This window comes from Ambystoma mexicanum, chromosome 11 (genome assembly GCF_040938575.1).
Source record: "Ambystoma mexicanum isolate Mex_15411 chromosome 11, UKY_AmexF1_1, whole genome shotgun sequence".
Taxonomy (NCBI): domain Eukaryota; kingdom Metazoa; phylum Chordata; class Amphibia; order Caudata; family Ambystomatidae; genus Ambystoma; species Ambystoma mexicanum.
This window is the reverse complement of record NC_090934.1, coordinates 1,103,195,847-1,103,222,881: the sequence shown is the minus strand read 5'-3', so window position 1 is coordinate 1,103,222,881 and position 27,035 is coordinate 1,103,195,847. Positions and strand designations below refer to the sequence as shown.

The window sequence follows — 27,035 nt, the reverse complement described above, 5'->3', positions numbered from 1 at the left end:
CAGGGCACCTGCCAACAGGCCCCCACTTATGTCCCACTCATGTCCCATTGCACCCCCAGCAGTGCAGGGCACCTGCCAGCAGGCCCCCACTCATGTCCCCTTGCACCCCCACCCCCCAGCAGTGCAGGGCACCTGCCAGCAGGCCCCCACTCATGCCCCCTTGCACCCCCGCCCCCCAGCACTGAGGGGCACCTGCCAGCAGGCCCCCACTCATGTCCCCTTGCACCCCCACCCCCCAGCAGTGCAGGGCACCTGCCAACAGACCCCCACTCATGTCCCTTTGCACCCTCACACTCCAGCAGTGCAGGGCACCTGCCAACAGGCCCCCACTCTGTCCCACTCGGCCCCATTGCATCCACACCCTCCAGCAGTGCAGGGCACCTGCCAACAGGCCCCCGCTCATGTCCCACTCATGTCCCCTTGAACCCCCAGCAGTGCAGGGCACCTGCCAACAGGCCCCTACTCATGTCCCATTGCACACCCCCCCCCCAGCAGTGCAGGGCACCTGCCAGCAGGCCCCCACTCATGTCCCCTAGCACCCCCACCCCCAGCAGTGCAGGGCACCTGCCAACAGGCCCCCACTCATGTCCCCTTGCACCCCCACCCTCCAGCAGTGCAGGGCACCTGCCAACAGGCCCCCACTCATGTCCCCTTGCACCCCCACCCCCTCAGCAGTGCAGGGCACCTGCCAACAGGCCCCCACTCATGTCCCACTCATGTCCCACTGCACCCCACCCCCCAGCAGTGCAGGGCACCTGCCAACAGGCCCCCACTCATGTCCCCTTGCACCCCCACCCCACAGCAGTGCTGGGCACCTGCCAACAGGCCCCCACTCATGTCCCCTTGCACCCCCACCCCCCAGCACTGAGGGGCACCTGCCAGCAGGCCCCCACTCATGTCCCCCTTGCACCCATCGCCTCAGCAATGAGGGGCACCTGCCAGCAGGCCCCCACTCATGTCCCCTTGCACCCCCACCCCCCAGCAGTGCAGGGCACCTGCCAGCAGGCCCCCACTCAAGTCCCCTTGCACCCCCCACCCCCCAGCAGTGCAGGGCACCTGCCAACAGGCCCCCACTCATGTCCCACTGCACCCCACCCCCAGCACTGAGGGGCACGTGCCAGCAGGCCCCCACTCATGTCCCCTTGCACCCACACCCCCGGAGCACTGAGGGGCACCTGCCAGCAGGCCCCCACTCAATTCCCCTTGCACCCCCACCCCCGGAGCACTGAGGGGCACCTGCCAGCAGGCCCCCACTCATGTCCCCTTGCACCCCCAGCAGTGCAGGGCACCTGCCAACAGGCCCCCACTCATGTCAAATTGCACCCCCACCAGTGCAGGGCACCTACCAACAGGCCCCCACTCATGTCCCATTGCACCCCCAGCAGTGCAGGGCACCTGCCAACAGGCCCCCACTCATGTCCCCTTGCACCCCCACCCCCCAGCAGTGCAGGGCACCTGCCAACAGGCCCCCACTCATGTCCCACTCATGTCCCATTGCACCCCCAGCAGTGCAGGGCACCTGCCAACAGGCCCCCACACATGTCCCCTTGCACCCCCACTCCCCAGCAGTGCAGGGCAGGGCACCTGCCAACAGGCCCCCACTCATGTCCCCTTGCACCCCCACAGCACTGAGGGGCACCTGCCAGCAGGCCCCCACTCGTGTCCCCTTGCACCCCCACCTCCCAGCAGTGCAGGGCACCTGCCAACAGGCCCCCCGTCATGTCCCCTTGCACCCCCACTCCCCAGCAGTGCAGGGCACCTGCCAACAGGCCCCCACTCATGTCCCCTTGCACCACCCCCAGCAGTGCAGGGCACCTGCCAACAGGCCCCACTCATATCCCACTCATGTCCCCTTGCACCCCCACTCCCCAGCAGTGCAGGGCACCTGCCAACAGGCCCCCTCATGTCCTCTTGCACCCCCACCCCCCAGCAATGAGGGGCACCTGCCAGCAGGCCCCCACTCATGTCCCCTTGCACCCCCATCCCCCAGCAGTGCAGGGCACCTGGCAACAGGCCCCCACTCATGTCCCACTCATGTCCCCTTGCACCCCACCCCCCAGCAGTGCAGGGCACCTGCGAACAGGCCCCCACTCATGTCCCCTTGCACCCCCACCCCCCAGCAGAGCAGGGCACCTGCCAGCAGGCCCCCACTCATGTCCCCTTGCACCCCCCTGCACTGAGGGGCACCTGCCAGCAGGCCCCCACTCATGTCCCCTTGCACCCCCACCACTGAGGGGCACCTGCCAGCAGGCCCCCACTCATGTCCCCTTGCACCCCCACCCCCCAGCAGTGCAGGTCACCTGCCAGGAGGCCCCCACTCATGTCCCATTGCACACCCACCCCCCAGCAGTGCAGGGCACCTGCCAGCAGGCCCCCACTCATGTGCCCTTGCACCCCCACCCCCCAGCAGTGCAGGGCACCTGCCAGCAGGCCCGCACTCATGTCCCCATGTACCCCCACCCCCCCCAGCACTGAGGGGCACCTGCCAGCAGGCCCCCACTCATGTTCCCTTGCACCCCCACCCCCCAGCAGTGCATGGCACCTGTCAGCAGGCCCCCACTTATCTCCCCTTGCACCCCTACCTCCCAGCAGTGCAGGGCACCTGCCAGCAGGCCCCACTCATGTCCCCTTGCACCCCCACCCCCCAGCAATGAGGGGCACCTGCCAGCAGGCCCCCACTCATGTCCCACTGCACCCTCACCCCCCCAGCAGTGCAGGGCACCTGCCAACAGGCCCCCACTCATGTCCCCTTGCACCCCCACCCCCAGCAGTGCAGGGCACCTGCCAGCAGGCCCCCACTAATGTCCCCTTGCACCCCCACCCCCCAGCAGTGAAATGGCGATCTCATGACACAAACCAAAAGTCAACTATGTACATCAACACATGTCCGCCACACGAAGGCAGACGGTAGCGTCCCTGCGCTAACAAAAAGCCTGTATATACTGCTCTGATGAATGCCATACTGTGGCCCTCTAGGACAAATAACGTGCAAAGGGGTACGGGACAAACACGGACGCCCGCTGTGTCAAAAATAGCGTGTATTGCGGGGGTTTTTGGGAAGTTTCACACGCGATTGTGCCTGGGCGAGTGGGGTACGTGTACTTCAGGGGCTCGCGGGAAGTTTTACACGCGATTGGGCCTGGGCGAGCGGGGTACGTGTATTACTGGGGTGGGCGGGGAAGTACAAGAGGCAAATGCGCGGAACGGCCACACGCACGCACCAAAAAAGACGTGTTAATCCGGAAACACGTACGCCAGCAGGAAGCAGCAGCAGGGACCCGCGCAGCATAAAAATGCAGGCAAACAACAAGCAAACTCAGACGCCAGGATGAACATACCGTTCCTAGCAGCAGTGGTTGTGGGATACCTACCGGAGGAGGAGGAGGAGGAGGAGGAGGAGGAGGAGGAGGAGGAGGAGGAGGAGGAGGAGGAGGAGGAAGAGGGTCAGGCCCAGAATTTTCACACCCAGCACTAGCCTTTTTGGCATGCCTGATGACCAGGTGTATGGGAGGTACAGGTTTCCCCCTCACATAATACTCGACCTGGTCAGTGAGTGGGAGGATGACCTCACATCACCCACCCTCTGCTCCCAAGCACTCCGCTCCCTGAAGAAGGTCCTTAATGTACTGCACTTTTTGGCCACCGGATCATTTCAGCGGACAAGTGCCATAGTGGCGGGGGGGTGTCACAGGCCACGCAGGCACGCTGCCTAGACCAGGTCTTGGCCATCATGACTGAACGCCCATCAGTCCGCAGGCACATATACCTGCCCAGAACACCTGCAGAAAGGCAGGCTGCCGTCCAGGATTTCTACAGGGTGGCACAATTCCCCAAAGTCCTAGGTGCCATTGATTACACCCATGTGGCTCTACGTCCCCCCAAGGCATCAGAGCACATCTATAGAAACCGCAAGCACTGGCATTCCATCAACGTCCAGGTAGTATGTGATGCCAAGGGAATCATCACCTCAGTATATGCCAACTATCCAGGGTCCACCCACGACAGTTTCATTTACAGAATTTCAATCCTAAACCGGGACATATAAGCTGGGCGGCATGGCGATACATGGCTGCTCGGTGAGTATAAATGCCACAGCACATGCATGCATGCATGCCAGATACTGAGTAATGTCATAACCCTACTAATGACACCCATCACCACCTCCCTAGGGGACAGTGCCTACCCTCGGAGCACCCACATGATGACGCCAATTCGGAACCCCACCACGCCACCCGAGGTAAGATGCAACACAGCTGATATTGCAACCCTGGGCATAGTGGAGCGCACATTCGGAGTGCTCATGTCACGCTTTCTCTCCCTTGACCGTTCTGGCGGGCAGCTGTTATACGCTCCCCCAGTAGTGTGCAGGATCATAGTGGCAGCATGTGTCCTGCACAACGTTGCAACACGCCGGGGCCTGCCGGTGGACATGGTGGTGCCCCCGCATCCCCAACCACATGCACGCCCGCTGCGCATGGGATGGGAAAGGGCACGGGGTGAGGCAGCCCGGACGCAGCTGGTGGCTAATTACTTCACTTAGAATCACACCCCTGTGGAGTGCACACAGCCCTGGCACATACCATCTGACAATCAATGATGATGACTCAAGGGTCGGTCAACTCACTACCATACCAGCGTGAGATTGGTCACCTGGAAGTGTCACAATGTGTGCATACCTACCTACAGAAACGCCACCAATGCTGTGTCATCAAAAGACACACATGCTGCTAAATGCATTACTCCCTTGCAAAATACAACATGAGAACAGTGCCATGTCACCCAACCCCTCCCCTGCACCACCACCACCCAACACACCATGGCATGTCATGCTATGTGAGAGTAAACAAAGCAATCCCGAAAACCTGACACAAGTGTCACAAAGTACAGAGTCCCTAATGGAAACTGGCCACAAACAATATGCTCCCAGTAATGTTGAACTAACAACACACATGACCAAATACTTACCAACAATACAATGCAGCTACACAAGCTCAAACATAACTAAAACATGACAGTACTAAGTTAAAGTAGTCGTAGTCTTACAACCTGAATATGCCACCACATCGCCCCCTTCCAACTGTAGTCTTGCAGGCTTCAAAACTTGTCTGTGTACTGCATACAATATGAACTCCATCTCCAAAGTAGACGGCCTTGTGAAGACATGAGGAATGAACCTGCAAATTCAGAGGGAGACATGGAAGCAGAAGCATACATAATTCCAACATGCAGTGTACAATACAACTACAATATATACACAAGGAATGTCTACACAGTATTGACTACAGACTGCCCACACAGCTCATGGGAGCCCAACATCACTTGTACATCACTGTCACTTGGTCACACCCTTTGCAAGCCCATGGAAACGGGAAGCAGGAGTGGTGTGTTTCTCACGAACCCAAGCATCAAACCCAAACTCAGGACAAGCTTGCATGTGCCCAGCCGGAATACAGTGGATGCCCACGGGAGCCACACAAGGTAACACACTGTCAAAAAATAATCAAAAAGCAAAAAAGCAAAAATCAAAAATGGCCATGTGGAGGACAGGGGGGGTGGGAGGCCACCCAGGAGGTCTGAGGACAGGGTGCGCACCAACAGCCGCCTGTGTCGATGTTGGGGGGGAAAAAAAACACCTCCATGGGCTCATGGCCTGCACGACTATGCCAATGTGGGAGAACTGCTGCTGTCGCTCTGAACACCCTCTGCTGCTGCCACAGGAGGTGGTGGTGCTATGGGAGGGAGCCCACGCAAAGCCCTGGTATGGTCCTCCATGGCAGCAAGCATGCGGGTGTGGAAGGTCTGGTTCTGGAGGATTATAGTGCAGAGATCCCCATGCAGCACCTGACGTGATGCCCGGATCTCCTCCCGAGTTGCCTGCATCTCAGCTGAGAGCGAACGTGTGAGCCGCTCCAGCTGCTGTTCTGTCCTCAAGTTAGTGGAAGTCTCAAGGTCAACAAGAGTCTTCCTGAGGTGATGGAGTTCTACCCTCAGGGCTTCCCTGTGCCCCTGTGACTCTATTGAAATCGATTGGCGTAGAGTCTCCAGTGTCGCCCGTCTGTCCCTGTTCGACGCCAACATGTCCTCCCTGTGTGATTGGCAAATGGAGTCTGTTGCCTGCTGTAGTAGCTCCATCTGCCTTTCAGGGGGGATAATGGAAGTGGCCACCCTCTCCATTGCTTGAGCCATCATCTCAACTGATGCTGCCTGTTGGGTTGCCATACCGTAAATGGATTGTTCCCGTGCGGTATTGCCTGGTGGCATACGGCCACCGCGTCGGCGGGCACCACACCTGTTTGGGGCAAGGCGATCTGCGCCTTGCTGTGCCGGCACTGCCTGAGGCTGCAGGACTCCATTCCCCCTCTGATCTGCTGGCCCAGGAATAGGATCAGATGTTGTGGAGTGTGACCCTGCACCCGTAACCGCCAAAGGCTGACTAACCAACACTGACATCCCCATAGAGGGTTCTACCCCTGGTGCAGGTGGGTTGGACAGAGCAGAACCCCTTCCAGAAACACTTACCTGCAACGCCACATAGGTCTCATCATACGAATCAACACCTGAATAGAGGTCTGGGGAGGTGCACCCAGAGACACCCCTCGACAGTATTGTCTGCAGCAAGAGTGGGTTCTCACCCACCACCACACCACGTCCCCCACTGGTGGTCGGTTGTGTCTCAGGTTCCTCCTGGGTCTGCACCATCTCCTCAACCTCATCAGCATCAAGTGCGTCATCCCCTGCAAAAACATGAAAGACAAACAACGGAAACAGGCATTAGCACCATAGCACACAAATAGGCCTGACAAGCTACAGAACCAGTACATGATTTACACATGTCCCACATGACTATAACCCTCCCGTGCATGCACTGTCACAGAGTTGGAAGGGGAGGCAAATGGCAGACACTGATGACACCAAGATGGAAGAGCAACACATTTGCTGCATGCTGGGCAGTGCTGCCATCACACATTGGCCTGTGAGTGGCATGTCCTATACACATAAATGACACATGCCATCACACAGATGGCATGTACCATAGCCATGGTACATTCCACAAGTACATCCATATGTCGTGAATGAGTACTGTCACCCATCCATGTGAGATAGACATGAAGAGATGAAAAATGCCACATAGTGTGAAAAGATACGCCATGTGCCACACACTGCAACACATCCAGTATACAAAAATACAGTGATTGCAGGGCCATGTACACATCAATGGTTGTGCACTTCAACATGACAGGAAACAGCTAGCATGTTCCACATTCAAACAGGCCCAAAAACATCATGTGATCAGGACAATACTCATTCAGCCTGAATGGTCAAATCTTTCAACTACCAAGGTGACATGTGGGCCTATGTGGGGTTCTTCACTGACAGAAGCATGTCACATATGTCACAATAGGGCTGAGGAATGTGTTGCAAAAGTGGGAGAATTGAAACAATCAGCCTGAAAGAACACTGAAAAATACAAACCATGTTGTTGCATGATGCCACCTCAAGGGCAACTGCCGTAATGTTGCGCTAAATTACTACTGTGGGCAGAAGGGATAGTGTCACACCCAAATTCAAGGCCGCAGAATGTTTTGGATGAAGCACATGGGTGACCCATACTACTCAGTCACACACACACCCTCACCTGCCACTCAATCATAACCCGTCACCCAAACAACATACACATGCATTACACACACACACACGCATGGGCACTCACCAGACAATGTTTCATAATCAGGTAGTTCTCCCACACCTCGAATCTGTTCCTCTGTGACGAAGGTCCCAGCAACAGACTCATGTTCAGTGAGTTTGTTGTACTCTTGTGGAGACCCACCGCCAGTCACCAGAGTAGCGGCATGACTTGAGGCCTGCTTGTCCTTTGCTCTGCGTTTCAGGTCGTTCCACCGCTTGTAGCAATCATCAGCTGAGCGCCTCACAAATCCAAGGGCACTTATGTGGTTGGCGATGGTCTACCAGTGTGCCTTACGTTGACCAGGTGTGTTCTTGGACCCTGCAGTCACCACCATTTCGTGGCTATGTTGCAACACATAGCTCACAAGTGTATTAAGCTCTGCGTCATTAAAGCAAGGCTTCCTTGACGTGCCAGAGTGTGTAGCCGTACCTGGGGTCTCAGCCTGTCGTGCCAGAGCACCCTTCTTCCTCTTTTTAGAAGGTGGAGCGGAGCCAGAGTGGCTAACGCCGCTCTGGTCAGAAGGGGCAGAATCACCGGTGGACTGGGTTGTTGGAGTGTGCGAATGCACATTGACCATAGCACTTCGTGCAGGCATTGTCTGAAGTGTGATGTTGGCAGGAGGAACATCAGTATGATGGACCAGGACCGACACTGTCCTGGCTGGGAGAGTCAGAGCTGGGGCGGATGGAGCTGTAGCTGCCCCTGCAGCCTCACCACCCTGCATACTTGGGGCAGCAGATGACATGGCTGCCCCAGATCCACGTGCCTTGGTGACAACTTGCACCGCCACACGTGGCCTAGACTGGCTGACCTGGAAGTCAGCCCGGGAGTCATCCTATGCCAGGTCAGGTGCCACAATGGGCTGGTCCAACAGGGGCTGAGCTGGGATGGTCTCAGCCACGTTTCCCTCAACCATGGGGGGGGCATGGGTGTCCCTGATTGGTCCTCCACACATAGGGGTCTACAGGCACCCTGCAAATCCTGGCCACGTCCCCTACCGCGCCCACCACGTCCACCTTTTGAAGGTCGGCCACCTTTGCCTCCCTTACCGCTTGGTCGCCTCCCAACCATGGCACTGATGTTGTTTTGTGTATGGGAGGAGCAGTAAACTATTGTCCTGGGCAATTGGGGGTCAAAAGGGTAGGGTACTAGATGGAATTTGTACCCTAGTGCTCTAACAAGGCTGGCTGTGACCCCTGGAGGAAGATGACAGGTCACGCAGCGCACAGGCAGCCCAAAAACACAAATAAACGTGCACGCAACCCCTCGTAGACCACGTGCGTGGAAAAATGAACCTGCACTACGCTGTGGCACCCAGAAACACAAAAATAAGCGTACGCGTAATACACGCAGCCTACAATGACCTCTGAAGGGGTACGCGACACACGGGACAAGCACAGTTGCTAAGTACAGGCGGGACTCACCGTCTGCCTGGAAAAATAACTTGAAAAATATGCACGTGTTGGCAACACCCCCGCCAAAAGAATTGTATGCTGTCTGTGGAGACCGGACAAAAGGAGAAGTGAACACTGTTTGAGGAAACGGGCCCAAAAAAAGTAGAAAAATGAAAGCTGTCGGAGGTAACAGGGAGTACGAACTTGAAACGCTGTTAAGTAATTGCGTGTGAACCGACAAGAAGTACAGAATCCACCCACTCGCTCTCCATAAAAAGCACGTACAAGGAAATGGCGTACTACACGTACCTTTTTAAACCGGCCCACACGTACATGTCACTTACGCGTGTACGCGCCCTTTCCTCCAATTACACGCGCTGACACTCGGACATGCAGCTTTTCCACGTGTGCTCTGGCATCACGTGCTATGAGGGAAACACCCGTGCGCGTCACGTCACCAACGCGCTTACACGCTAAGGGCCTTTGGTCCAATGAAATTGCGTACGTGCGCTGACAAGCTTACGCGCTAAGGGCCTTTTCTCGAATTACACGCTGACGTGCAAGATTTTCACGTGCCAAATCACTCCGTATCAAGCTGGCCACGCGTTCACCACAGAAGACCACGCTCCTGCCCAGAAGGCTGAATTATTGCCCCCCAGAGACCCGAGCACGCTCCCACCTGCCATCTGCTGCTGCCTGTTTGCCTGCTGCCCACGTGCCCTGCCATTTGCTACCTGCATGTCAGCCAGGGGTGCTGTTGCTGTGACCACCCCTGCTGGAACCGAAGACTGATTCCATCGCTCCACAGCCCAGCACCCAGTTGCCCACCCACTCCTGCTTCTGGGGTTGCCATGTCGGGCACACCACCATCTGAGACCACTGGCAACCCCCAGCCAGAGAGGCAGAGGACCACCAGCTTCACTGCCACCGAAGTTGGTGTCCTGGTGGAGCAAGTCCTGGGGCAGTATGATGCCCTCTTCGGAAGGTCGCGTGCCAACAAGGAAGGACGTACCAGGATCTGGACGGACATCGTGACTGCCATCAATGCGTAAGGGGTGGCAGTCTGTGAATTCCATGTCAAGAAGCGCTGGGAGGACTTTAGGTCCAGGACCCTCAACAAGGCCCGGCGCCTCTTGAAGGCAGCGGATGCTAAGGGGCCACCTGTCGGAAGACCAAATGAGGGTCCTGGAACGCGTATGCCCAGCGCTCCACGTCCAGGTCCTTGAGAGGCAGACCCGTCTGGAGTTGAGCGGTAAGTGTACATGCATACTGATTGGAAGCTGTGCGTGTGGTGGTGTGCCAGTAGTGTGCAGGTTGCACATGTGGTTTTGTAGGGCCATGTATGGATGTGTATGTACAGGGCCGTGAGGCTGACACATGCGAGTCCTTTCATGTGTGAGACACATGGATGGTGTATTTGTGGGTAAGCATGCAGGCCAAATGCAGATGTGTGAGCACACATGTTTGAATGACTGTGTATGTCAGTTGTCAAGGTTGTGGTGTCACACATGGATGTTGGTTCCAGCTGCATGTATCTGCACTGTGTATGTATGTGTATCTGACAAGTGTGCAACTGTCATGCAACATGGATGCATGCGAGACTGATATGTAGAAGACTGATTGGCAGATGTGACATGGATGCCGATCTCATCACTGACACTTGGTGGAGGTATACACATGCATCTAAGTGTGGTGGCATGTGTGCATGTCTAGTGCACTCCGTGTCTCATGTGATGTCTGGCTCACCTTTGCCTGCTCATGCTGTTGTATGTGTATGGATGGTGCTGGCTGTTGTGATATGGCTGTGGAATAGCTCATGTGTGTGATTTGAAATGATGTGTGTTGGGGATTGTGATGCCATGTCTGAAGTTTGACAATGACACTCGTGTGCAACTGTTATGTGTGTATGAGTCCATTGTACAGTGCCCTGATGCCTGTGTCCTCTCTCTCCCTGTCTGCAACGTTGACTGGTGAAGAGGGCGGAGAGGGTGCTGTAGAGCACAGCGGCAGGGATCGCACCGCCAGCTGGAGACGCAAGGCCTGGCTCCCCTCCCAGGTGTCATCTTGTCGGGGAGTGAGGAGTCTGGTGCCGCGTCCCAGGTCGCAGCTGCTGAGGGGAGGTCCAAGAGGCGGAGGTTGGAGTTGGACTCCTCGGCAGCCGAAGGGGCATCTGAGACCCCCCAGTGCCCGACGGAGGAAGATGGCACAGAGTCATCCAGGTTGGTGGGGGGTTTGGTGGAGGAGGAGGCCGTGCAAGGGACAGAGACGGGGTCTGGAGGGGGGATTCCACTGGTGCTAGTGGTGCAGTGCAGGGGCAGGGACAGGAGGCGGCACAGGCCGCCGCAGAGGTGCCTGTGTGTAATCCTGTCCCCGATCCTGTGACTGCATCATCTTGCACCAGCAGGGATACCTATGTCCAGACCCGTTCTCAGGGAGGGGATCAGCTTACAACAACTGGCGTTCCTCTCCCTGCGGATGTGGCGATCCGGCACCGGGTTGAGCCTGTCCTGGGTGGGGTGGCGGTGCGTCAACGTGCCATGTGAGCTGACCTGCAGTCTTTTCATGAGGAGACTGCACGTCTTCTCGCATAGCTCGTTGACCCACTGGGACAGCTTAGCAGAGCCGGATTCCTCCGTTTTCTTGACCTTGTTCCGACCCCCTCCTCAACTGAACCCCCTATGCGCCAGTCGTCGTCCGTGCCATCTTCCCACCCATGTGTACCCTGGGTGCCCTGTGGAGCTGCCTCTGACCCTGCGGCCAGGCTGGTGGAGGACACATCCCTGACAGTCGGGAGTCGGACGTCCAGCAAGGGTGGCTACCTCAACAACTGAACCCCAGCTGGATGAGGATGTGCAGGCAGCAGGAGCCAGGGCACAGGCAGCGGCAACAAGGTGGGAGCCATGATGGCTCGGGGCCTTCATCATCGGAGGGGCAGGCATCGACCGGAGGGCAGGAGGACCCTGGATGGGAAGTGTCTTCCGTGTGGCAGCGGTTGGGCCATGCGATAGATGCGGAGCGGCAGCGGGCGGAAGAGGCACGGCTCATGATGGTCAGGGCGGAGAACTCCATGCGTAGGGCCCTGAGGCGGACCGAGTGCCTCGAGGCCATTCGCAGGGACCTAGAGATCCAGATGTCATCGTCCCTGCGAACCCTCGGGCCATGGAAGAGGACCGACTCCGGGACATCGAACAGGAGTTCGATGATGCCCTGGCCCGGGACATCAACAAGTGAGCCGTTGGACTTGCCCGCTGCCCTTGTAAATAGTTAGTTAGTATTAGGTTTCCTTTAGTTTTTTCTTTACTTTGGACCGCTTGGACAATGCACCACATTTTTGTATATAGTTTTTTTTTTATTGGGTAGTTTTTGGTAGTTTTAATTTCTTAAGTTGGGCTCTTGGACCCTGGATTCTTCAATTGTACATGGTTCTACATTGGATTCATCTTTTAAAATATTTTTTTTGTGTTCACCATGGAGCAATGGTTTTTACTTTTTATTTTCCTTTGGATTTGATTTTTTGAACTGTGACTTTGGACAACATTTCTTTTTGGATTTCTTTTGCTTATGTTTTCTTGATTTTCATTATTTATCGGACATGGACCATTTCTTTTGTTATTACCATTGTTGTGTGTTTAATTTGATTTACGTTCATGTTATCTTTAATATATTTTTTTTTATACTTCCATTTGTGGTATTATCTCATTGGTTTCATGCATGTCATGATATGGGTTTTGACATTCACTTGCACCCATTGTGTATGTGTGACGGACATGTGTTCATTTACATACTTGCCATTGGGGTTGTATCATGTAATTGGCATTTCTATGTGGGTGGATGCAATACTTGGGTGGGTCTTTGGCATGTGTAGGCTGGCCATAAGGGCCAGGGGTCTAGATTGTGATGACGTGTTGGCTGGGGGACGTGAGTGGGGGCCTGCTGGCAGGTGCCCTGAACTGCTGGGGTGTGGGTGTGCAAGGGGACATGAGTGGGGGCCTGCTGGCAGGTGCCCTGCTGGCTTGTGCCCCACACTGCTGGGGGGGTGAGTGTGCAAGGGGGAATGAGTGGGGGCCTGCTGACAGGCGCCCCGCACTGCTGGGGGGTGGGTGTGCAAGGGGACATGAATGGGGGCCTGCTGGCAGGTGCCCTGCACTGCTGGGGCTGGGGGTGCAAGGAGACATGAGTGGGGGCCTGCTGGCAGGCGCCCCGCACTGCTGGGGGGTGGGTGTGCAAGGGGACATGAATAGGGGCCTGCTGGCAGGTGCCCTGCACTGCTGGGGCTGGGGTTGCAAGGGGACATGAGTGGGGGGCCTCCTGGCAGGTGCCCCGCACTGCTAGGGGGTGGAGGTGCAGGGGGACATGAGTTGGTGATCAGTGGTGCAAGTGGACAGGTGGCTTGGCTGAGGTGCATGGCAATGGTGGATGGGCTGCCTGCGGGACATGACCAGGGGGTGCGGGGTAGCCCCCTGTGGTGTGGTCTGCCTGCAGGGGCCGTGGAGGGTGTAGAGGGAATACCTGGGAGGACCCACACTGCCAATTCACGTGTAGGACTCCCTGCGCACCCCCGAAATTCACGTACCCCGCTCTGACAGCTAAATCGCGTGTGAAACTTCCCGCGAATCCCAGTAATAGAAGTACCCCACTCGCATAGGGCCTATCGCGTGTGAAACCTCACGCGAACCCCAGGAATATTGGCCCTGTGCGAGCGAGCGGGGTACATGTAGTTCTGGGGTTCGCGTGAAGTTTCACCCGCGATTTCAGCAGGGTACGTGTATTCCTGGGGTTCGTGTGAAGTTTCACCCGCGATTTCAGCAGGGTACGTGTATTCCTGGGGTTCGCGTGAAGCTTCACCCGCGATTTCAGCAGGGTACGTGTATTACGTATGGGGTTTGCGTGATGTTTCACCCGTGATTTCAGCAGGGTACGTGTATTACGGGGTTCGCGTGAAGTTTCACACGCGAAAGGGCCCTGTTCGAGGGAGTACATGAATTTCAGGGGTGCGCGGCATGTTTTACACGTTAAATGGCAATGCCCATGCACAATACGTCACAGATGCGCTTACGCGCTAAGGGCCTTTGGTCCAATGATATTGCATACGTGTGCTGACGCGCTTACGCGCTAAGGGCCTTTCCTCGAATTACACGCTGAGATGCAAGATTTTCACGTGCCAAATCACTCCGTATCAAGCTGGCCACACGTACACACACGGAAGACCACGCTCCTGCCCTGAAGGCCATTTTCCTGCCCCCAAGATCCCCGAGCACGCTCCCACCAGCCATCTGCTGCTGCTGCCTGCCTGCTGCCCACGTGCCCTGCTATTTGGTGCCTGCACGTCAGCCATCTGCAGGGGTCCAGTTGCTGTGTCCACCCCTGCTGGATCAGAAGACTCCCGACTGGGATTCCATCTCTCCACAGCCCAGCCCCAGGACCCAGTTGCCCACCCACTCCTGCCTCAAGGGTTGCCATGTCGGGCACATCTCCATCTGGCACCACTGGCAACCCCCAGCCAGAGAGGCAGAGGGCCACCAGCTTCACTGCCACCGAAGTTGGTGTCCTGGTGGAGCATGTCCTGGTGGAGCATGTCCTGGGGAATTATGATGCCCTCTTCGGAACAAGACGCGCCAACAAGGAAGGACGGACCAGGATCTGGACGGACATCGTGACTGCCATCAACGCGGAGGGGGTGGCAGTCCGCGAATTCCATCATGTCAAGAAGCGCTGAGAGGACTTCAGGTCCAGGACCCTCAACAAGCCCGGCGCCTCGCGGAGGGGGGCCGGGTCAGCCTAGTAACATCCAGATGAGGGTCCTGGAACTCATAGGCCCAGCGCTCCACGCCCAGATCCTTCGGAGGCAGACCCGTCTGGAGTTGAGCGGTAAGTGGCCAAGCATTGCTGTGTGAGACAGGGCATGTTGCAGTGTGCTGGTAGTCTGATACTTGCCTGTATGTGTGACATAGGCCATGTATGGATGGATGTGTGTGTGCAGGGACATCATGGTCATGCATGTGGGACCAGTTATGTGTGAACCACATGGTAGGTGCATGTGTTTTAATGCAACATGGGGACCTCTATGCAGAATGCGCACTTGAAAGCATGCCAGTCTCTGTTCCTGGACATGGAGGGGGGGGTGAGGAATGGGTGCTGATGTCATATACATGTATGGTGCACGTGTGTGTGTGCGTGCGTGCCAGAGAAGTGTGTATTTGACTTTGAAACGCCATGGATGCATGTGACTTTGAAGGCAACATCTTGGTTTACAGGGGCCCTTGTACATGGGTGTTGATTGGATGCGCCGGGAGTGTTTCTGCATGTGTTGCATGCATTGACCCATGTGTTGTGGAAGGACAGGATGGAAGAGACATTTGACAGTGCCACTCATGTGTTATTGCTTCATGTCTAGGGTATTTTGTGCTGTACCCTGATGCTTGTGTTTTATGTCTCCCTCTACGCAGCGTCAAGTGAAGAAGAGGGTGGAGATGGCGCTGTGGAGCCAAGCGGCGGGGATGCTTCCACCGGGCGGCCACCCTCCCAGGAATTACCATTATCCGGGAGCGAGGGGGCTGGAGCCGCGTCTGCCACAACGGCTATGGCGGAATTGCTGGATGAGCCCCCACAGGGGCTTCCAATGGCGGAAGACGGTGTGGAGACATCCAGGTTGGTGGTCTCCACAGAGGAGGAGCCCGCTACTGAGCCGCACATGGGGCCTGGTGGGGGTAGTACCACTGGTGCAAGTGGTGCAGTCCAGGGTCAGGAGGCAGCACAGGTCACCGCGGAGGGACCTGTGCATGTCGCTGTCCTTGACCCTGAGACTGCACCATCATGCACCAGCAGGGAGGCCCTGTCCCAGGCCCGTCCGTAGGTAGGGGAGATTGCCATATCACCTGCCTCTCCACTACCTGCGGGCGAGGGGTCCTGCGACCGTATGGGATCCGTCCTGGTGGGTGTCGCATTGTGCACGCGTGACATTTATGATGACGTGCGTTCTGCCTGGGCGGAGAACGTACGCCATCACTAAGAGCTGCGTCGTGACGTGGCACTGCTGGGAGGGGCCCTGGTCGGTGGGTTCCTACATGTGACACACACTCTGGCGGACCTCTCCTCCTCTGTGGAGGCTATGCGCCGGTCGTTCTCCACATCGTCCTCCGGCCCAGATTCCACCAGGGCCCCCTGTGGACCTGGCCTGACCAACACAGCCAGCTTGGTGGAGATCCCATCCCTGCCACAGTCGGGAGTTGGCGGTCCAGCAGGGGGTGGACACCACAACTGGAGACCAGCAGATGGAGGATGTGCAGGCACCATCGGACAGGGCACATGGACAACAGCAGCAGGAGCAGTAGGAGTAGGAGTAGGCTGTAGGTGGGAGCAATGATGGCTCGGGGCCATCAACATCGGAGGGGCAAGCATCGGCCATAGGGCAGGAGGACCCAGGAATGGGAGTGTCTTCCGTGTGGCTGCGGTTGGGCCAGCAGATGGATGCGGAGCGGCAGGAAGAGGCACGGTTCACGATGGTCAGGGCGGAGAACTCCATGCGTAGGGCCCTGAGGCGGGCCGAGGGCCTCGAGGCCATTCGCAGGGACCTGGAGATCCAGATGTCATCGTCCCTGCGAACCCTCTGGGCCATGGAAGAGGACCGCCTCCGGGACATCGAGCAGGAGTTCGATGATGCCCTGGCCCGGGACATAAACAAGTGAGCGGTTGGACTTGCCCGCTGCCCTTGTAAATAGTTAGTTAGTATTAGGTTTCCTTTCGTTTTTTCTTTATTTTGGACCGCTTGGACAATGCACCACATTTTTGTATATAGTTTTTTTTATTAGGTAGTAGTTTTTGGTAGGTTTCATTTCTTAAGTTGGGCTCATGGACCCTGGATTCTTCAATTGTACATAGTTCTACATTGGATTAATCTTTTTTAATATTTTTTTTGTGTTCACCATGGAGCAATGGTTTTTACTTTTTATTTTCCCTTGGATTTGATTTTTTGAACTGTGACTTTGGACAACATTTCTTTTTGGATTTCCTTTGCTTATGTTTTCTTGATTTTCATTATTTATCGGACATGGACCATTTCTTTTGTTATTCCCATTGTTGTGTGTTTAATTTTATTTACGTTCATGTTATCTTTCATATATATTTTTTTATACTTCCATTTGTGGTATTCTCATTGGTTTCATGCATGTCATGATATGGGTTTTGACATTCACTTGCACCCATTATGTGTGTGTGACGGACATGTGTTCATTTACATACTTGCCATTGGGGTTGTATCATGTAATTGGCATTTCTATGTGGGTGGATGCAATACTTGCGTGGGTCTTTGGCATGTGGAGGCTGGCCATAAGGGCCAGGGATCTAGATTGTGATGACGTGTTGGCTGGGGGGCATGTGTCGGGGCCTGCTGGCAGGTGCCCTGCACTGCTGGGGGTGCAGGGGACATGTTGGGGCCTGCTGGCAGGTGCCCTGCACTGCTTGGGGGGTGGGGGTGCAAGGGGACATGAGTGGGGGCCTGCTGGCAGGTGCCCCTGCTCTGCTGGGGGGTGGGGGTGCAAGGGGACATGAATGGGGGCCTGCTGGCAGGTGCCCTGCACTGCTTGGGGGGTGGTGGTGCAAGGGGACATGAGTGGGGGCCTGCTGGCAGGTGCCCTGCGCTGCTGGGGGTGCAAGGGGGTAATGCATTGGTGATCACTAGTGCAAGGTGACATGTGGCTTGGCTGGGGGGGCATGCCCATGGTGGATGGGCTGCCTGCGGGACATGACCAGGGGTGCAGGGCAGTCCCCTGTGGTGTGGGCTGCCTGCAGGGGCCGTAGAGGGTGTAGAGGGAACATCTGGGAGGACCCACACTGGCAATTCACGTGTAGGACTCCCCTGCACCCCTGAAATGCACGTACCCCACTCGCACAGGGCCTATCGCGTGTGGAACTTCCTGCGCACCCCAGAAATACACGTACCCGGCTGAAATCGCGTGTTAAATGTCCCGCTCCCCAGAAATACACGTACCCTGCTGAAATCGCGTGTGGAACTTCCCCGCACCCCAGAAATACACGTACCCTGCTGAAATCGCATGTGGAACTTCCCGCGCACCCCAGTAATACACGTACCCTGCTGAAATCGCGTGTGGAACTTCCCCGTACCCCAGAAATACACGTACCCTGCTGAAATCGCGTGTGGAACTTCTCCGCACCCCAGAAATACATGTACCCTGCTGAAATCGCGTGTGGAACTTCCCGTGCACCCCAGTAATACACGTACCCTGCTGAAATCACGTGTGGAACTTCCCGCGCACCCCAGAAATACACGTACCCTGCTGAAATCGCGTGTGGAACTTCCCCCGCACCCCAGAAATACATGTACCCTGCTGAAATCGCGTGTGGAACTTCCCGCGCACCCCAGTAATACACGTTCCCCGCTCTGCGTGTGCTGTTTGGCAGCCCTGTATACTGGTCCAGGGTTAGCGCAGCCCTTTGCGCTGAATTGGGAATTTTGATGGCTTTTCCTTGCGCGAGGGCGTTCTTGGGGGCGTAACTGGCACTGCTGCAGGGTCGCTGCGCCACGGCTGGTTTTGGAGGCTAAAATCCATGAATACGCTGTGCGCGGATATCGATTTTTAGCGCACGTGGCTGGCGCAGACATTCGCACGCGCACACTGTGCGCCAGCCGCGTGCGCCACTTTTGTGTCAAATTCTATCAATAACCCTATTAATATTATAGACCAACACACTTCAATACTAAACTCTAATTTTTTGAGACAGTTTGCGCTCCCCTGAAAAAGGAGCCAAATGGCAGTTCAGTTACTGAACAGTGAGCAAAAAGGACAAAAGTAAGTAGAATAGATTATATATACTTTCTAGACAGTGCAAATAGTTTCAGTTCACCAGAATAGTTCAATTCAAGTCAATAGGCCAGGCCAAAGTCAATGGGCTAGTGTTCTGGATAGGAAAGAGCATTTCTGGTATCAAACGGTAAAGTCTTTGCAAAAGTTCTGAGAAGTAGTTTAGGCGAAAAATAATTATTTGTGGGGTCACAAGCTGATTAGGCCTGCAAGTTGGGAAAGTTTCACAAACTTTCACCGCAGGAGTGGCGTTCTCCCAATCGGGTTTGCACATTACTTTTGTATGAAGAAAACAAATGATGCTGAAGTCGTGGTTCCTGCCAGTTCCGGCAGATCTCGCTTTTCCCTTGTCTCAGTCGTCGGAACAAGAGGGAGGACATCGGGGGACTCCTGCACTGCACGGGATCGTTGAAGAAAGCAAACAAAATGGAGTCACTTCAGTTCCAGTAGCTGTAGATTCAAGAACACAAACTGGTGTCCCTCTCATTTGTTAAACCTAACCAGCCTTGAGAATGGTATCCAGGTTTATGAGTTGATTGGTCCCACCAACTCAAAGGAAGAAGCCGTCCTTGAAGGAGCTTCTCTGTCGAATGGAGTTTGGCAATTCTGACCTGCAGCAGGGCTTCACCGGGCAAACCAACGGTCCAGTGGTTGCAGCAGCCGTCGTCTTCCAGCTCGTCTTTGGTTCCTTCGTTCCAGTGGTCGACTCTGCCTTCCAGTCCTGGAGACTCGCCTTTTAAACAGTTGTCTCCCTTTCATTCCAGCCTAGCTGTCACTCACCCAGCAGGGTGGCTGTCCTTGCCGGACAGTCAGCCAGCCAATCACGCCAGAGTGCATTTCGGTCTCCTAGGAGACTGAGCACAGGGAGTTTTGGGCACCTCCCTCATTTCCTGCCCACTCCAGACACTCAGACGCCAAGGGCGAACTTCAGACCTGAAGCCCGCCAAATGCACACGGACAAAGGGACCAAACCTGGTTTGGCGCGCAGAGACAAACACTTGAAGGGTCTTTCTAAAAAGAAATGGCGAAAGAAGACCAGGAGCCGTTTAAACAAAGGGGCTTAAGGCGGCATCTTGAAAAAACATGGCTCCCGGTGTTCGCAGTTGGGAAAAATCATGGTAGGTCATTGTAAAACCACTGCCACCAGCCTTTTCAATAGGAAAGGGTAGCATTTGACTGCTACATGAGTGTTTAGACAGAGTATGCTATGTAACCCCTCCAGCACTCCATTGTGTCTTTGAATTTGGAAAAGACTAGTAAAGCCAATTTCACTTTACATTCTCTGGGAAACAGTTTATCTCAGAGACGGTATCTAAACCTTTGGGAAGTCTAAAAGACATCCCAGTGTCACTGCACTGAGGGTGCTGTGTAACACGGTGTCCAGTCAAAGGGTCGAATACAAAAAAAAATAATTTGAATGCCTTTTTTTAAATGTTTTTTTATTTCCTTTGTATAGGAAAAATACTATTTTTACCCCAAAAAACAGGGGTTTGGGGGAGTGGGGGGCAAAACAACCCAAAAAAGGTGCATTTGATTTTTTTTTTTTTTTCGGTCCCTTTGATTCGAAACTATTGCATTCGATCCTTTTGTATTCAAACCTTTCACTATAAACCGTGTAACACACATGAAAAGATGTCTATCGAGTTATCTAAAACTCCATAATCGGAGAACACAAATGTAAAACCCACATCAAAACACATGAAAGAGTGGAGAAAAAAGGCTCGCACTCTTTCCAGGTTAAAAATCAAGTCCTCAAAATCCAGCAAAGGTACTGGGCGCCTCTAAGGTGAAGGGAATTAGCACATTTCTGAGAATTCTCCCTAACATTGGGTATAAGGTTGGAGATGAAAGGCTGAAAGGATTCCCGCACTTGTTTTTCCTGCTGTGACTCCCGCTTCATTTTTCCTATAAGTAATTGAACAAATAAGTACATCCTCAGTACTTGGGGAGCTCACCAAGCTTCTTTTTTTGTGGAAGATACACAACAGAAGCTGTCTGAATTTTTAGGGATTCCTCACCTGCACTAATGCAACCCTTTAGTTCGCCAACAGATTTTTTTACGAAACTGAACTAGTCTACCCACATGGATGTTCTTCCTTGTACCAATCGTTTTCTCCCTGGGGGGGGAAAAGCAGCTTTCCTTTCAGGTCATGATAAAGCCCAGAAAGCATAAGTGTGACTGAAGTTGTCAAATAAGGATTTTCCCAGCCTGTAGTCTGTTAGGTTGGTTATCTGAGACAGAGGGCCAAGTATAAACTCATTCTCAGCTTCAAAACTATACACTGACTTGCCCCACCCTACCTCTCGGCCCATCTCACTCCCTACTCTCCACCTCGCTCCATACAGTTATCCTCGGCTGACCTCCTTGCCACCTCTCGTGCCCTTTGTGCTCCCTTTTGTTTCCTCGCTCTTCCTCTCTTCACTCCCTTACTCTGGAATGTTCTCCCCGTCTCTCTCAGCATTACTCTCACTCTATCTGTATTTAAATCCAACTTCCTACTCTCTTCCTTGCTGAAGAACCACTTGCACAGCATTGTATGCCACCACATCTCCCAGTTTTCATCTCCTCCTACCTCTCTACGACAATCCTACGGTACACCCCTTCATCCGAAAATGTCTCCACTAATCCCGTTCCTATATCATGCTCTCCTGTTCTTATCCCTGGTTTATGTTTCCATCTGCCCTGCATCATCTGTTTTGCTATCTGCATGCTTTCAATCATTGTTGACACTCTTCCTCTGCTATATGAATCAATGTTAAAATGTTTTGCAAGCATTTTTTTTACAAAAAATGCATTGTTTTCCCTGTAATTATCATTAAATAAAGAAATAAATTTCTGGATTAAAAAAGTTATGTCTACTGAATCACTTGGTTCACAAGTGTCAATTTACAAATTTTTGGCAAATCGATTCCAATGGTCCGTGTGCAGTGCTTTCTTTAACACACCGATTACCCATAGAACACTCCATCTCCAATAGTCAAGGATTTCTATTGAATAATTAGGCAAGGCAATAGGGTAATTCCTCACATTCGTCTAGACAAAGCGTTTTTCACCCTAACCTAGGCATCCTTAACCCGAGGTTAATATCTAGATCTTATTGACCAGTGCTATTATTTGACTGGCTTTCAAATGAAGGCCTGCAGGCAATCTTCTTAACTATCTAAGCTCCCTCTGGGTCTTTCTAAGCAGAGCCTTCACTATCAATGTTGCTAGTACTAAAGGGATTGTACAGCTGTGACTTCCAGACACTCTTCTCACTCTGTCTCCTTCCACTCGCACCCTGATGGTCCTCAGTCTTGCTGCTATACTCTCCTCGTTAATCTCCTCCGTTCAATACCACCGACCTTCGCTCCTCCCTCTTCCTACTGGTTTCTCTTCAGATTACTGACCTTGCCACAATAAATACAAGAAATCTACTTTACTGCTAAGTGGATTGCTGAGCTGCTAGACTAAAATGATATGAAAGAACCTATATTCATTGACAAAAGCAACCAACATAGAATATGTTGTGGGGAGTGTTTGATGAAGTTGGCAGTAGACGTTTGGCTGAGGTGTGTGGGGCTTCCTCTTTTGCTGCTCATACTGTACTTGTGCGAGTAGAGGTTGCCAAGCTGCTTCCCATTGATTACCCGTTATGTTTGTTGGGTGCTTACATTGCTGGCTATGGGTTTCTGCTCAGTTAATCTTAGAGCACAAATTCCTCTGCTATTACCTATTTTCGGTTTGTGAGAGAAGCTTGCATTGCCTTTGTCATTGCTGGACCTGCTCATTGTATGGAGCGAAAGAGGCAAAGTTGATGCTACTGCACCTGTTATGTGTTAATGGGATAAGATTGTTTTCGCATTGTCTGTTCTCTACCTGCTCTATGTTGGGGGTAGGGAGGGTAGTTTCCACTGTTACCGTCTTCCCTGTACCTTGTCTGTGTGAAAAGGAAAGGTGCACTTTTGCTGCTTGTGCTGTCCTTGTTCCATGTATGACAGAAGCTTTACAATTGCTTCCCGTGCTTTATCTGGTTTGGATATGAGGGATACTTGCACTGCTACGGAGAAGTAATCAATTTGAAATCTTATTTGTTGAACCATGCTCGTCAGTCTCTTAAGATTGTTATCCAGTAAATTGTGAATGCATTTTTTTTTAGATTGAAGCTGGACAGTATTGCACATTTGTAATCTCCACTGATGGCTCTGTTCGAGCTTGTGGCAAGGGCAGTTATGGACGACTTGGACTTGGTGACTCAAATAATCAGTCTACACTAAAGAAGCTAACCTTTGAACCCCATCGATCAATTAAAAAGGTATCATCTTCCAAAGGATCAGATGGACATTCTCTAGCATTTACCTCAGAAGGGGAAGTTTTCAGCTGGGGAGATGGAGACTACGGGAAATTGGGACATGGCAATAGTTCTACACAGAAGTATCCTAAACTGATTCAAGGCCCGCTTCAAGGAAAGGTAAGTCTATTTCGGCATATTGTTTGGTCTAAATAGAAGTTCTTTTGTATGGATGTAATTGGAAATCATTGAATTATAACTTTGTATATTTTATGTGTTCTGTCCAAAAGCCTTCATGTATATTATTCCAATAACTCAAATTTCTTTAAACAATGTATACAAATGGTGGTTCTCTGGTGCTGTCGTTATTGGATTTGGAGCTTTAGAAGGCTCAGTAGATTTCTAATTTGAGCAGCCCATTCTTTTTTAGGTCTGGCTTAAGAGAGCTTTATTTCTTTGCCAGTGCTCTTGACGAACAATACTTCAGAGGAGGGGGGGGGGGGGGCAGTGATGTCTGCTTCTGTGATATAGAACAAGTGCAGATGGTGAAAGTTCTGCTAGTGACATTTGGAACAAGAGAGGGACTTTTTAAGTAGGGGGAGATGGATGTTGCATAAAAGAGCATGTTTTGTTTTCATTCTGCTGGGTAGATTGATATTTTTGTTTACATTGTATGCTAGTTTTGTTGTAATTACAAATCTGTATGGCGACCACTGTTAGTGTGGTTAAAGAATACAGCAATGATGGATTGGGAGTCTTGTATATAAACCCTGGCAATGCTCACAATCAATCATGACAGCTATTCTGACTATAATCCTGTAAATCCCTACTAGACCATGAATCTTGCCCTTTACGTTGCAAAGCTAGCCTTATTGGCTTTGTCAACGCTAATTTTAGTTGGCTTGCATTCAAATGTTCTGATTTGATTTTAATATTAATTGTGTTTACTTTACTGCATCATATGCAGCTGGTGACAAAAGCATTGCCCTATCATAAGTGTTGCTGGAGTAAGTCTGAGTGGTGGTGCCGGTTTAACCTTTGCAAAATCCTCTGGGTTTTGAACAATCCTTCTGCTACTGAACAAGCAAGAATATCTAACAAAATATTGTTCTCAGTGTTATTGTTGGTGGGAATGCGTTGAGTTTGACACTTCTGGGGGGAAAAAAGGGGGGTTCAGGTTTCTTTTTAACACATGTTTTCCAAACCTATTGCAAAAAGTCCTGTAGTATGTCTGTCTAAATTGTCTCTTCGTTGAGTCCGATATGGATGCGTTATCTGGCTTGTGAACGCCCCGCCCCATTGCATCATCTTCTGACTAAGGTTTACACTTTCCTCCTATTATAGTTAACATTTAACTTTCTACTGTGATTTTCACTTAAAAGTTTAAACAGGCTACTTTTATGATGATTCTTCCCGAAGAATTAACTTGATCCATTTTTGAGAAAGCCGTAGTCACAGAACTCCTCCACACATCGAAACCTACAACCTCCTCCAGTCCTACCAATCTGGCGTCAGACCCAGATGCAGCACAGAATCGGCTACCATTGAGCCGATCGACAATTCCTTTGAAATCCTTGCTGTTCATCCTTGCCTCCTGGTTTTCTTTGACCTCTCAGCAGCCTTCGACACAGACCACGAGACACTCCACTCACCAACAATCTATATTGCTGCATGGGGATCAGCAAGATAGTTTTCAGCTGGTTCAAATCATACCTTGCCAGTTGCCACCAGTTCGTGCAAATGGATTCCTCCAGATCACCAACTGTCCCCTTCACCTGTGGAGTTCTGCAGTGTCCATCCTCTCCCCCTTGATCTTCAATCTTTATATGGATTCACTTGGAACCTTCCTCGCTCGACACAACATCCACCAATACGCAGATGACATGCAGCTCTACCCCAAGATATCCACAAGCTCAAGGCTTGCCTCACATTGATACAGTCAGAGTTTTCCAAATCTTACCTGAAGCTCAACCCCTCAAAGACTGAATTCTTACTGTTGACCAACAACACTGAGCACCCTGAAATTCAGACTTGACTCTCCTCTTGCCTATGAACCTCAAGGGTTTCACACCCCAGCTGGCCTCCTGTGCCAAGGCTCTTGGGTTCAACATCAGCAGACACCTCCTTCAAACGGCACATAGTAAGAAAGACACAAATGGCTTGGTATCCACTTTTTCTCTTGTGGAAAATGAAGCCATTGGTCTACAAGAAAACAACTTCAGATCTACAGTCCAAGCTTTGGTCCTATCACACCTGGATGGTGGCAATGCCCTTTTGGAAGGCCTTCTGGCTACTACCTTGGGATCCCTGAGATGTATTCTGCATGCTGCAGCAGATATGAAAGGACTCCACAAATTCAACCACATCACCCGATCCTCCTCGAACTTCACTGGCTCCCGATGCAAGCCAGTGTCGTCTTCAAATCCTACTGCATCATCTACAAGGTTGTGTGATTAATCCAATGGTGCCATCACTCCTTTCCTGGAAGTGACCTCTCCACATGTGGCCAGGGGACGATAGCCGTTATGTGATCCTGACCCTGGGTGAGGCAATATGAGGGAGAATCACTTGTGGGGAGACCACATCCAGGAGTGTCATGGCATCATCGGATAAGACTTGGTATCCCCCTTGTTATTCAGAAGATCCCATGGCCAATGTTCATGGCATATTGTCACGTTTCAATTGAAAAAAACACTGATGAAGCACTCCAACTGTAGCTAATAAAGTGGGTATAATAAAGACACTTTGGGTGCAGAGGAGAGTGTAACCACCCTGGGATCAGGTGGAATAAAATAGCTAAGGAGAAAAGAGTCCTAATTAAGGACCCTTGCGTCCCCTGCAAAAACATAATACTAAAATCAATCGAAAGTAGTCTTGTATAAATCAATAAAAAAAATTTGAATAACATATTTGTCATCATAACAGTGATTATAACAAACCATGTAATTAAGATACTTTCAAGTCGGATTCAATCAAGCAACCATTTAATAATTTACTAATGCAGTCAAAGTACAGAGCTCTACACGTTTTGGGAAATTCCCTTCGTCAGGAGCTTCAATTAGATAGATCATCAGTTCAACTTTCAAAGTCTTACATAGCTACAAAGTAAATACACTGTATTAGCCATTTATATCTAACACTGCATAGATTCTACAACTTATGAACTCTGACTCCCGTATTCAGGGGACCCTATTCTCCTGGATTTCTTACTGATGGAAAATGTGCAATTCACAAATCAAATTAATATCCTCATCTGCTTCGGAATATAGTCTGTGCTGTCTGTAGGGACATGGACAAACTCATCGGAATGACTATATAAGGCTTGTGTTTGGTAAATGTGACCCGAGAGCCTAGGTAGATAAAAATCTTACCTGGTTCTACAAGACAAAAGGCGTCCTTGATTCACGATCTATAAATGTGGGACGATGATCAGTATATTTCTGCATTTAAAGAAAGTCAGTGTAAATATTGTATCCCATTCAATTAACTAAGAACAACAGGGAAGAACAAAGGTCTGAGGTCCTACATTAAGAAGGTAAGGCGAACACAATCGTAAGGGCTTGCATAGCCGTTAGCTGGTAATGCTGCCTGTAATGGCCGATACGGTGCAGGGTGTTCTAAAGGACAGGGATATTAAAGGGGAACAAGGTCAAAACTGTGCTGCATCTCAGCATGAAACAGGTATCTGATGGTAATCGCATTGTCTAAGCTGAATGCTTACCGATACAAATGTTGCACAAGGGTGTTCCGAGTTGAGTCAAGGGCTGGCCATCCATGGACTGCCGATAAGGAGCAAATTGGGACATGTGACGTCCTCACGTAAACGTGATGTTGTATGTAAACAACGCTCAGTGACGCGCAACAT

At 52.2% G+C, this 27,035-nt stretch overlaps 1 protein-coding gene across 10 annotated transcripts in view; it reads left to right on the top strand.

The window, feature by feature from the left end:
- Nucleotides 1-27,035, top strand: part of HERC1 (HECT and RLD domain containing E3 ubiquitin protein ligase family member 1) — a 3,379,312-nt gene that overhangs the window by 217,686 nt on the left and 3,134,591 nt on the right. For all 10 annotated transcript variants that reach the window (XM_069624399.1, XM_069624403.1, XM_069624396.1 and 7 more), the window contains exon 5: nucleotides 23,039-23,350. In XM_069624399.1, the coding sequence (XP_069480500.1) occupies nucleotides 23,039-23,350 (312 nt within the window). The remainder of the gene's footprint in view (nucleotides 1-23,038; nucleotides 23,351-27,035) is intronic.